General features: G+C 28.1%; 1 protein-coding gene across 1 annotated transcript; it reads right to left on the bottom strand.

The window, feature by feature from the left end:
• Positions 1–242: 242 nt before the first annotated feature.
• On the bottom strand, positions 243–2203 carry LOC120073646 (transcription factor ORG3-like). Its single transcript, XM_039026450.1, has 3 exons — positions 1839–2203; positions 1144–1522; positions 243–271 (listed from the first exon to the last, which is right to left on the bottom strand). The coding sequence occupies exons 1-3, from the start codon at positions 2166–2168 to the stop codon at positions 243–245; spliced, it is 738 nt and encodes a 245-aa protein (XP_038882378.1). The 5' UTR covers positions 2169–2203.
• Between the last annotated feature and the right edge of the window lie 9876 nt (positions 2204–12079).

Here is a 12079-nt window from a genome sequence, read left to right as displayed (position 1 = left end):
TTTTAAAAAAAGAGGGAGATAGAGAGAGAGAGTACAATTAATTAGTAAAATACACATTGATAATATGGTTAATAAACTGAGCTCCTATTAAAACATGACACATGGCTAATATTTTCAATTTTTTTTTCATCCATTAAATTTTTTAATATGATTACTATTATTAATTAATTTTGTGGTGCATATTCATTCACTCTCTCTTACTATGTCATGGGAACATCTCCAAGAGCTTATTACTCAGCATTTTAGGCTCCATTCTGCTCTTGCTTCCCATCTGTATTTAACATTCAAAATTAACCAAATAAGTTTCTTATATCAAATTTTATAATTTCAACCTTAAAATACTATGAATTGGTTTGTTGGTTCTAAACAATAATAATTAACATTAAAAGTAAGAGAGAGAAGTTACAAAATAGTTATTCAGACATGTTTTAATAAACATTTCTGAAGAAATTAGAAACATAGAACAATCTTTTAGAACTTCACAACAAATTGATCCACCAACACTTTTTGAAAGTGGTACCTTTGAGTAAAATAGTTTAAAGTTAAAAATCACTTTTTTTTTTTTTTGNAGATATTATTTAAATTATAGTTTACTAATTAATGAGTAGAATATCAAATTATCAACTTTTGAGATATTAATTGATATCATAAATTAGGCATAAATTGACGGCTTGAGAATTTTTTTAGTTAGTTTTTTACTAAAGATTTAAAATTAAATAACTCAAATTGGTTTATAAAATTATATATATTACTAGTGATAATAATGAAAATTTGATTAGGTAATTTAAATATTAATGTACTTACTTATATTGTCAATTTTAACATGACGCATTAACCTTATTAATTTTTTATATATAATCTTTTTGTATTCAGCTTCTTTCCACCCGCTACATAAATAAAAAAACACATTATCATTTTATTTGTCCAATCAATTATTCATTATTAATTACTACTAAATATAATAACATTTATGAACAAAATTGATAAAAACAAGAGTAATTTTTTAACAAATGATCAAAATAAACCTTTCTCATCGTCCTTCTTCACTTAAAAATGTAAAATTTTTAAAACATAATTGAAATAAATAACAATAATAATAATAATAATAATAATAATAATAATTATTATTATTATTATAATAACAATAATATTTTATTACCTGAAGATGCAAATTATGGAAAACCTTCCCATCAAAAGACTCAAAAGAAGAAGCATTCAAAAGAAGAAGACCTTCTTCTTCCAAGCAAACCAAGATCTCCGACAAAGAATTCCGGTGGCCGCCATTGATGTCGGTGGATATCTGAATCGCCATTTCACATCGACTAAGTCGACTTGCCGAAATGATCGACGAGGAACTCGAAGCTGAGCATTTCGTTTTCTTTTCTTCATCATTCTCAACTTCCTGTCCAACCATGGCTGCCATGAGCTCTTCTTTCTTTACCATTAGCCCTTCTACCTGCTGTTGTAGCTCCGGTATGTAGCTCAATATCCTCGCAATCGTCGCTGGGTTACTCAATTTCTTCTGTGAGAAAAAGAAAAAGAAAAGAAAAACGCCATTTGTTAATTAAAATTATCATTCACAAAGGACCTCCATGGAGACTATAAGTAACTCCTGAAATGGAGTCTAACATGAACAAACAATCTTTTTTTAAAAGAAATATTTTTTTCAAGAGATTTGAATCTCCACTTCATGATTGCAATGCTATCTTGGGGAAGAAAGATTTTGAAAGAGTTACATAAAAATAATAATAATAAATAAATGATTTGTTTGTATATTCTAAAAGGTTAATAGTATGGTTCAAGGACTAAACTTATAATTTACGGTTAGAAAAACTTACCATTTGATCGGTGGAGGGAAGGAGGGCTCGTAAAGACGAGTAAAGAGAGTTGATCTTCTTTCGACGATCGCGCTCACTAGCATTATGGCTAAGTTTCTTGGCGATCTTCGAGACCTTGGTGCTACCTTCTGGGGACGGTGTAGCAGAGGAAGGATAGTGGTCGAGCTCGGCGTGCAGTGGCTCGAACGTCGGGGGAGGGAATTGGAGGTAAAATGAATGATCTGAAGCTTCAAAGGGAGAGAAGAGAGAGTTGTGTTGGTGATGGAGACAGATGGGATCTTCCAATGGCCATTGATGAGGAGAAAACAAAGGAGAGGAAACTGCCAACATGATGAAAATGAAAATGAAAATTAAGGGTTTTGAAAAAATGGTGACTAGAAATTGTTTGATGTGTGATGCACAAAGTGAAAATGGTGATGCCTCCTTAGTCTTTTATACAAATATTTTCTCTCATTATTAAATCACAAGTGTCATTGTTTATTCCACCACTTGGGCTAGGGTACTAATTTGCCAATAGATAGATTCTCCACTGGTTTGTAAAATCTTTTTATCTTATCCCAACCACTCCATATTAATTATATTTTTTTGTCATTATAATTAGGTTTAAACCCTATTTCCTTATTCCTCATCAAAATAGTTATGTTTTTTAATTTTTTTTTGAAAAGTTAAAATATATTATTAAAAACATTTTAAAGTTTCAAGACTATTTTTAATATAAAGTAGAAAATTTGTAAGTATTTTCTACAAATTCTAGAAATATGAAATCATTTTGAGTGAAATTTGATAACTCATCCGAACATAGTTCAATAAATAAGATATTTATTACTATTTCAAACGTCGATAGTTTGATCACTGCACTATTAAAAAAAAAAAAAAAAAAAAAAAAAAAAAAAAAAAAAGTAATAAACACATTATGATATTAGCTATGACAGGTTTAACCTTTTATTTTGAATAAATTTCTTTCACATTATTAAAATAATCATTAGATCTAACCATTATTTATCTTACCACCTCCATCTCTCCCAAGGTGGCATCACCCATTCACCACCAATTGTTTTCCCTTACATATTTACTTATAGTTCTTTGATTGTGGAGAGAAAGAGACATGACATCTAGGGCATTGATAATATATTTGGTGTGTAACATTTTAATGAGAAATTAATTAAACTTGAAGGGAAAGCTTAAGTATAAGTTTAAGTGTATTATTTCAAGAGAGAATGATCTGAAGGTACTGTAATTTAATTTTTTTTAGTTCAAACATATGTGCGAGTTAAAGATTCTTCATCTCTTATTTTTCTATCAAAAATATATATCTAACTAGTTGAGTTATGTCTAAGTTGACTTAAAAAAAACATTTTCGCCTTTTAAATAAAGAATTCAAAACTAAAATCAGATGGCTTGATAATGCAATACAAATGCACAGTCTAATACAACACTTACTAAGAAGTTAGATTTTGACAAATTTCATGAAAAGCAGAAGGAAAAAGAAAAACCAAGTATATTGAAAACAGGTTTGATCAAGCATTGCAAAACTCTAAGGTGTAGTATGAGGCATTGGTTATAGCAATATGTGGTTATTTTAATCTGTCTGGGCCTTTTGGGACATTGAATTGGCTATTATAATTCGTAACCGTTATAGTATATAGATTATAATAGTTTATAAGTTATAATAATATGTGTTTGGAGTGCAAAGTATTTTAATATAGATAGAAAATAGTACAAACTGTAACATATAGAGATTTAAATTAGTAATACACTGTAGCTAATTGTAGGTTACTATAGTTAGAAACACCAACTATTATAATTAGAGCTAGAAACACCAACTATTATAATTAGAGCCCCAAACAAGGAGTGGACTATAATAAATTATTGTAGGTTACTCCACCAATTTGAAGTTGGGGGTCCAAACAAACCCTCATAAGTTATAATAGTCTATGGAGTTGAATAGTACATGTTTAAGGTGCATATTATTTTAGTCTCGGTTCAAATATAGTATGTGTTTAAGATGCAGATTATTATAGTCTAGACTAGGATGTATGTATTTTGGGGTGCAAATTATTTTAGTTCAAGTTTAAGATTTATGTGTTTAAGTTATTGATTTATTAATATGATGTTCTTAAATATGAGTTTACGGTTTACGGTTGACTTTGACCTTTTTTTTTTTTTTTAATATTGTATTTTATTGTAAAATTATTAGTATTATCTTAGCTATCATATTTTGAAAATAGAAATAAAAATTAGTTCCACCAATTCTTAAGTGTGTTAGATTTGAAGTACCTTATTCTCCTTCCCTTGGATGATTTTGGGGATGTACCAATATGGTTGAACATGTACAAAATACACGAGATTAGACTAAAAGTTGAAGCTCATGAAACAAGTTATATATTGAACAAATTATATATTTAGGTATGTTTGGATTGACTAGGAAAAACTATTTTTCAAATGTCATTTAAACATTTTTTTATAAAAAATGTTTAAAATAATAAAAGAACACTCAGATATGTTTGGTTACATTTTCTCAAAAGTGTTTGTATATACAAATTTGTTTAGTTTTCTATAAATTCGAAGAGTCTCTATTAATATCAAGTCATTATAAAAGAGGATTATTAAACACTATGTACTGGTCACAAGAGGGATCACTAGAGTCGGTCACATTGGTGGTTTTCGGACATGATCATTAGAGCTGCTTGCTGGAAGTGGTTGTTAGAGGTCGTCGCCATTGAAGTTGGTTACTAGAAGTGGTCGTTGGAGTTGGTTACCGATGGATAAAGTCATTCGAAACATTAGAACAAGGGAAAATTGATTATTTTAACTGCTAAGTTGTAAACAGTAATCCTTACCCCATTATCATAACACACCCCAAACTTTGAATTTAGAATTTGAAATTTATGTTTGTTAATTAGTTTTTTTCCCATAAAATTGTTAATTATTTTGAAATTCATATAATAAGTGTACGTATTTCATATAATATGTTTTTATATTAAAATAATAAATTAATTTATCATTTTTATTATACGAACAAACTCAAGGAAAAAAATAGAATCATATTTATATTTATTTTAATTATATTAAGAGTTTATTTATTTTTTACATATATTATATATATTCATATTTTATGAAAAATTAGTATTCACATTATTTTCTATTTTAAATTTAGAATTTAAATAATATATTTATTTTATTAATAGTTTAATAGAAAACTTCGGAATTTGAAAAGAAAGGCAGGACGTTAAGAGGGAGAATATGGTCATGGTGAGGAGAATTCAAGTTGATTCCCCATCGTTTTGGAAAATATTAATTGAATATTTTCAAAATTTTCCAATAAATATTCTTAAAAAAAAAAAAAAGAAATTATCATTGTCATTTTCGAAAATGTGTTATATTTTGCTTATTTATTCTAACAAATTGTTTTTGTTACTTCAAAGTTCTAGTAGTTGAAAACGTAAAAATGAAAACGAATCACATTCTATTCAGATTGAAAATGACATTTTTTTTAAAGTGAAATTCATATTTTTTTAGTATAACAATTATAGGATGAGGGTGAAATTTACAAATTTAAATACATGAAAATAATTAGATTTATTTATTCTATCGTAATGGAAAGTCATACACATTTTGGTTATGGACTCATAAGTTTGAAATCATTTAAAAGAAATATTTTGATTAAGCACCAATCATGAGAATGAGTAATAATATAATGTAGTTAATTCTCTGTATCATTCGTTACAAGTTAAATAAAGTATAGATTTAATCATAAAATAAAAGGGTCAAAGAAATAAAAGAAAGCCATATATATGTGTGTATGTATGTGCTGAATCATCTAACTGCAATATAAATATAAATAGGCATATACCAAAATAATAATAATAATAATAATAATAATAATAATAATAATAATAATAATAATAATAATAATAATAATAACTACATCAAACTTTCTTAATACTGTTATATAGAACAAAAAATTATTAACTTCGTTCTAAAAAAATAATACTAGGCGCATTAGATTCAAACTTATAACTTATAAAAGGGGCATAGTTTCACTGGTTAAAACATATAAGTATAATTAAGAATTCATAACTTCTAATTGACGTTGACCTAAAATAAGAACTTATAAATTATGAAGTACAGATACAGATATAATTACACGATATGAATACGATCGGATAAGGTGATTTGTCAATTTCTAAAAAAATTAAAATACGGATACGTCTAAGTATGCGTCATATATATATATATATATCTCTAAAAAACGAGGATACTGATATGTTGAAGATACTTTTTCTTTTTCTTTAAAAAATCTAGGATATAGATAAATTTATTATGCAAGTTAATAACAATAGCAGAAAATAGAATACAAATAGTGAAATGCAATAAAAAAAAAACATCTAAGATGTTAAAATACAATAGTTAATAAAATGTAATAGAAAAGTGACTCATATTGCAAAGAAGAAAAAAAAGAAGATTAGATGGAGAAGTATGAAGATAAACGAAAAACTTCTTCATTGAATTGTTGAAGATATCTAAATGGTTTATATTTTGGTGGATTTTGTAGGGACTCAAATGTGAAGATAGATATAAGATGATTCTAGTCTAAGGTTTGGTCTGTTATTTATTTATTTTTCCTTTTAGTTTTGGATTCGAGTAGTGAGCTTTTTTTTAAATAGGTTGCCTAATTTTAGATTGGGAAAGATTAAATGAGTTGTTTGTCTTTTTTTTTTGAAAAAAAGTACGCATAGAAATAGATAAATCAAATCATATGTCAGATATGTATCTGGAAAGTATCTGGAATTTTGATACGTATCTGATATTGATTATTTGCCTCTGTGCTTCATAGCCTATAAATAATATACACAGATTTCTAGCCACTCAAAATCATAAATCAATTATGCATTAAAATCTATTTTTTAATAGAAACTATTAATGTAACAATTAACTTTTTTTTTTTTTTACAAATGACTTCCGATGCTATTCATGCGTGTCAATTTCAAAATTAGTTAAAACGGTAAAACAAAAAAGTTTAATAGAATGAAAATAAAGAACTTTATTGAATAAACAACAGGGACACAAGATTTTCAATTTTAGGATCCCATAAAAAACTTAAACATGAATAAAATTTTAGAAGAAGCAAATAAATTTTCCAATATAAGAAAGAATGTCAAGTCAGTTCTTAAAAAAAAAAAAAAAAAAAAAATCAAATTAGCAAAAAAGTTCATAAAATGATTGTATGTAAAGGGGAAGCTCATGAAAATATAGTCTCATGGCACAACCACCAACACCCCCACCCACCTAACGTGCCTTTGGCATCACCCAAAATAAAAATGGGTCAAATATATGCACTGATAAGTGACATATTAATACCATTTATAGACTCGAGTTTTAGCTAGTTTTTGTATAAATAGATGAGTTTTCACGTGTTATTTGATAAGATTTCAGTTAATTAAACAATTAGAACATTAATGAAGAATTCATTGATAAATTAAAACTTTTCGAACATTAAAGTAGATCAAGTAAGGTGTTCCAGTTGTAAGAACAAGAGACAGATCAACAGTGTTGGAGCACTATAAAGGAGCCACGACATGGATGTGCTAAGACGATAATGCCGCGATGCTACGATAAAATCCACAAAATAAAATTGCATGCATGCTTTGAAAAATAAACCAAAATTCTTATCTTTTTATCTTCTTTTAAGGAATCTAAATAGATTAGAATTGAGATTATTCTTTTCCTCTATAAATAAATCATTCATTTAATTTCAAAGGGAGTCAATTAGAGAGAAAATAATCGTTGTTCAAGTTGTACACAATTTTAAAATGTTGATCGGGAAGGAATTTAAGACTTGAGAATGTGAAGTTCACGTTGAGAACAAGTGTGACACACATCTTTTAGGAATTCTTTCCTCCTTTATTTTTCTTTTCTAGTAGATTAATCACGGATTTTATGAAATTCAAGTGTTATGGTGATACGAGTAGTAGAACTCCATAGTTGAAAACATTATCTTTTGTTGTAGATGTTTTATAATGCAACACTTATATTTAATTATGAATTTATTTTTAATGTTTTCAATCCTCAATCAAGTATTAATTGAGTTGTAATTTAAGTTGGAGCTTGGAAAATGAAAACATGAATTTAGACCTTTATGTTGCATAACTAATGGAGTTGCTAACACGGAAGTGAGGTTATCTTATTAGCGATTATTGATAACTTTTAAAATAAGTTTTAGTTTTTGAATGGCAGTAAGAATACTCTACCAGTGGTGATATTAGGAGATAAACTAGGGATACTTTTAGAGTAATCGATGAGAGTTTCTTAATGCTTTGTTAATTTATAGAAACAGACTGGAAAGTAGATTCTACAAATTAATAAGAGTTTAACTAAGCTTAGTGATAGCTCCCTAAATGAGCTATCTTAATGCCTCTAATATTACTTGTTTATGACATTTAATGTGCTAATATGTCAATATTTTTAAGATCTCGAGTAATTCATGCATTCTGGAGCATTAAGGCCTTCAGGGTTAATTTGAAACAATTAGGAGTATATTTTAGCAACTGAACATAAAAGAGTGTGAAAAGTCGAAAATATTCCCAAGGAGGTCTAGTGCCACGGTTCTGCACGACGTTGCGGTGTGATACCAAGGACAGAGAGCTCCAATCAGGAGAGTGCTACGATGCTGCTCTGTGGCACCATAGAACTCCATGGACATACAATAAATGAAGGTTGTTCATGCACCAGGAAGCACAACACGCATACGAGGGCATGCGTGTGTGCATGCAGACCATTAGCACGCTAGCGCCCCAAGGCACTGCGGCACGACACTGCTTGAGGGGTTTCGAGCATGGCGATGATGTGTGCAAGGATACTGCGCCATCGTGAATTCTTTATATACTTTCTTATTTCTAGGGTTTTAGGAAAAGAGTGATTGGTAGGCAATTCTAAGATCTATTAGCTCGATTTTGGCCATTCTTAGCCAAAATCTATGAGGATTCTTTCTATCTAGCTATGTAATCAAAATTATGTCGTCTGGATTCAAGTTTTGATGAATGGCTAAGGGCCCAAATATTAATTTTGAGGTTTATTGGGAAATGTTCTATGCTTTAATGAGATTTTGATGAAGTTCTCGGGATTTTCTTATTCTTCTTGTTTTTCTTCCTAATTTGTATCCATATTTGATTTATGTTCGATTAATGTGATAGATTAGTCATTTCCAAATTAAGATCGAATACTATACTACATTTGCGATAGTTCGTAACAAAAGCATGGCTTGATTTGAATAGCGAATAGATTTTAATTATAATTATGGTCAACCTCTAGATAAGTAAGGGAAACAATAATGAAAGATAATAAAATCAAAGAAAAGGAAAAGTGTTAAGTTAGAATTAGCCAATTCAATCTAATGTCCTCAATCCATGAACATAATGGGATTAACGAAGTAAATAGGCATGTGTGACAATACTTAATTAATTTAGGAATTGACATCCACATTGGTTTTCTATAGGGAGTCTGTCTAGCATTACTAGGTGGTTGATTAGGCTAGATAATTAGATTTCCATGAACTTAATTCGTTTGATAAATCGATGAATTAGTCAATAGATAGCCCAAAGGTCTCTTAATCGACGAAGATAACCTTGTGTATTGTCTTCCCTCTCTCTCAATCTATTTTACTTTTTTGCACTTTAAATTCCTGCAATTTAGCTTTCCTATCTAACCAAATCAAAACCTTCCCCCTCCTGTTTTACTGCTTTCTAAAGGATAATTTAGCTTAGAGAGATTCTCTTTCTTGTGGTTTGACTCGTTCTTGCTACTAATACAACTAGTTAGTTGAAGTTCTAGATCGAAGATTACAAATATTATTTGATTGATTAAGGTCTCGACAACCTTTTATCCAACACTCGAGAGAGGATATTTTATATTTTAGTAAATTCTTAGATTTATATATCGTTGGATGTTCTTAAAATCTAATTGATTGAAATTAGATCTAAAGCATAGATAGGTTTTTAAGTCTTCCCTTTAAATATTATCTCTACTTAATCAGGACTATGAGTAATGTTACTAAATCAATATTCCAATTTTGTGGACGACAATTAAACTCAATCACTATATTAAGATTTGATACTATAAACTTGCAATCTTTTGGTGTAAAAATCACGCAACAAGAGACAAACAATATGTAATGTGAGACCTTATCTTAATTCAATCTTCATGTGGCCAATGTGGATGCAATTAACTCATGTTTCGAATTGGGAGGAAAGAACCCCTGGCCAAAAACTAAGCTAGAAAGATTTATACACCAGTAAACATTAGTAGTATAAATTGATACTATTATTAGTTTACAATTTAAATAGATATAATCTCCAAAATCTAGGGGTATAAATTACTTTTTTTTTAAAAAAAAATAATATATAATAATTTTTGTTGTTAAATTATAAAAATACCCCTGAACATGGATTCTTTTCAATTATATCCTCAAAATTTAAAAATTTTAATTTTGTCCATTGTAATTTGAATTTTATTTAAAGCAACCCTCGAGGCTTTTGTCTTTAAATTTATAGACAGAATTTATGGCTACTTTCGTGACCAAATCTAAATACATACGGGAAGTAAATTTGGAAGTTAGAGTTAGGAAACAAAACACCAAAAAAAAAAAAAAAATGGAGGCACAGCATATGTGGAATTGAAAGGAATAAGAGTACAACAACATATGTGATTTACAAATGCTATGTGTCTTAGTTTTTCTTTTCTTTTTTTTTTTTTCCCTCAAAAGTAGACATACTTTTTTGCCTATGAATTTTACTACAAGTATCTACAAAGGTCGTTTTTTAAAAAAAATTCATACACAAAAAGTTAAAATTAAACATTACAAAGTTTAGGAGTATAATAATTGAAATCAACCCCATAATTTTAGTGGTATTTTTGATAATTTAATAATTTTTTTTGTATAAAACCAACAATAACAATAATTAAAAAACGATTCAATTTTAGATTTATTAAAAATACATAACCTAGAATAGAACATTTAAAAGTACATAAATTAAAATTAAACCAATCTCAAGATATATTGACCAAAATGATATGTTAATCTTTATATAATTTTAACCAATAGAAAACAAAATATCGATAGGACATCAATAAAGTATTAAGATAGGAATATTTTCATAGGATGACATGGTAGAGAAAGCATAGGTTAAATGAAATAAATAATAATAACAATAAGAATGTTATTTATTAATGTAATATGAAGAGTAAATTAGCTTGTGGAAGAAGCGGTTTATCCACAAGATCCTCGTGCCATTCAACCACATGCACGTGCCGGCGCACGCCCATCATTACTCTTTGCCTAAGCTGTCTCAAGCTCTACACGCTCACCACAAAAATATGTTCTTCATTAAAATACTTAATATTATATATACTTCTAAACTATATAATATTTGAGGAAATTAAAAATTACATATATTTTACTCTTGGCTCTTTCTTATCATGTGACCTGTCATACTCTTTTATATACATTTTTATATGTATTTTTTTTGTTTGTTTGTTTGATGCATGTATCTAATAACTCTCTTATCCAAATTCTCTCTCTCTCTCTCCCACAAAAATTGATAATAGTTTTTAGGGTAAGATTCCCCCTCCCCTTTCTCTCGAAAAACATCTATTTATATATCTAAATCGCACTTTGAGACGGCTACAAAAATAGCAATCAAACTTAAAATATGACATAATGTAAAATTTTTTGTAGATATAACAAAATGTAGATTATATTTTCGTGTATCAGTGATAGACCATATCACTAGTAGAGATTTGTCTATTAGTGATGAATTATATCGCTGGTAAGAATTTATTAGTGATAGAATTTATCACTGATAGATTTTGCTATATTTGTAATTCTTTAAAAAATATTTTTATATACTTAATTATTATCTCTAAAAGTGTTATATAATTCAATTATCCTTTAATTAATAATTGTATCGATTTAAGCCTAAACTTTTGTAAGTGTATTAATTTAAACTCTCTCCATTATATTTTCTAGTTGGGTTGGGTTGAGTTGGGTTATCACACTTTTTAGACCTATCCCAATTATTCACGTTGCAAGTCTAGTCAAGTCAAACAACTTTTAATAAATAATGAATCCAACTCTAATCTAGAATAAAATATTTAGATTGAGTTGGTATGAATTACTCAAGTCATAATTACTTTTTTTTTTTTTTTTTTTTTTTTTGAAAAAAAGTAGAATGTTAATATGAAAA

The sequence above is a fragment of the Benincasa hispida genome, chromosome 3, assembly GCF_009727055.1.
Source record: "Benincasa hispida cultivar B227 chromosome 3, ASM972705v1, whole genome shotgun sequence".
Classification (NCBI taxonomy): domain Eukaryota; kingdom Viridiplantae; phylum Streptophyta; class Magnoliopsida; order Cucurbitales; family Cucurbitaceae; genus Benincasa; species Benincasa hispida.
The sequence above is the reverse complement of the archived record's forward strand: the minus strand, read 5'-3'. Positions and strand labels throughout refer to the sequence as shown.

Coding starts and splice junctions, on each gene's coding strand:
- LOC120073646 (XM_039026450.1), bottom strand. CDS start 2,168: ATGTTGGCAGTTTCCTCTCCTTTGTTTTCTCCTCATCAATGGCCATTG. Junction 1,523..1,838: donor TTCCCTCCACCGATCAAATG/GTAAGTTTTTCT, acceptor TTTTTCTCACAG/AAGAAATTGAGTAACCCAGC. Junction 272..1,143: donor TCAGGTAATAAAATATTATT/GTTATTATAATA, acceptor TGTTAAATACAG/ATGGGAAGCAAGAGCAGAAT.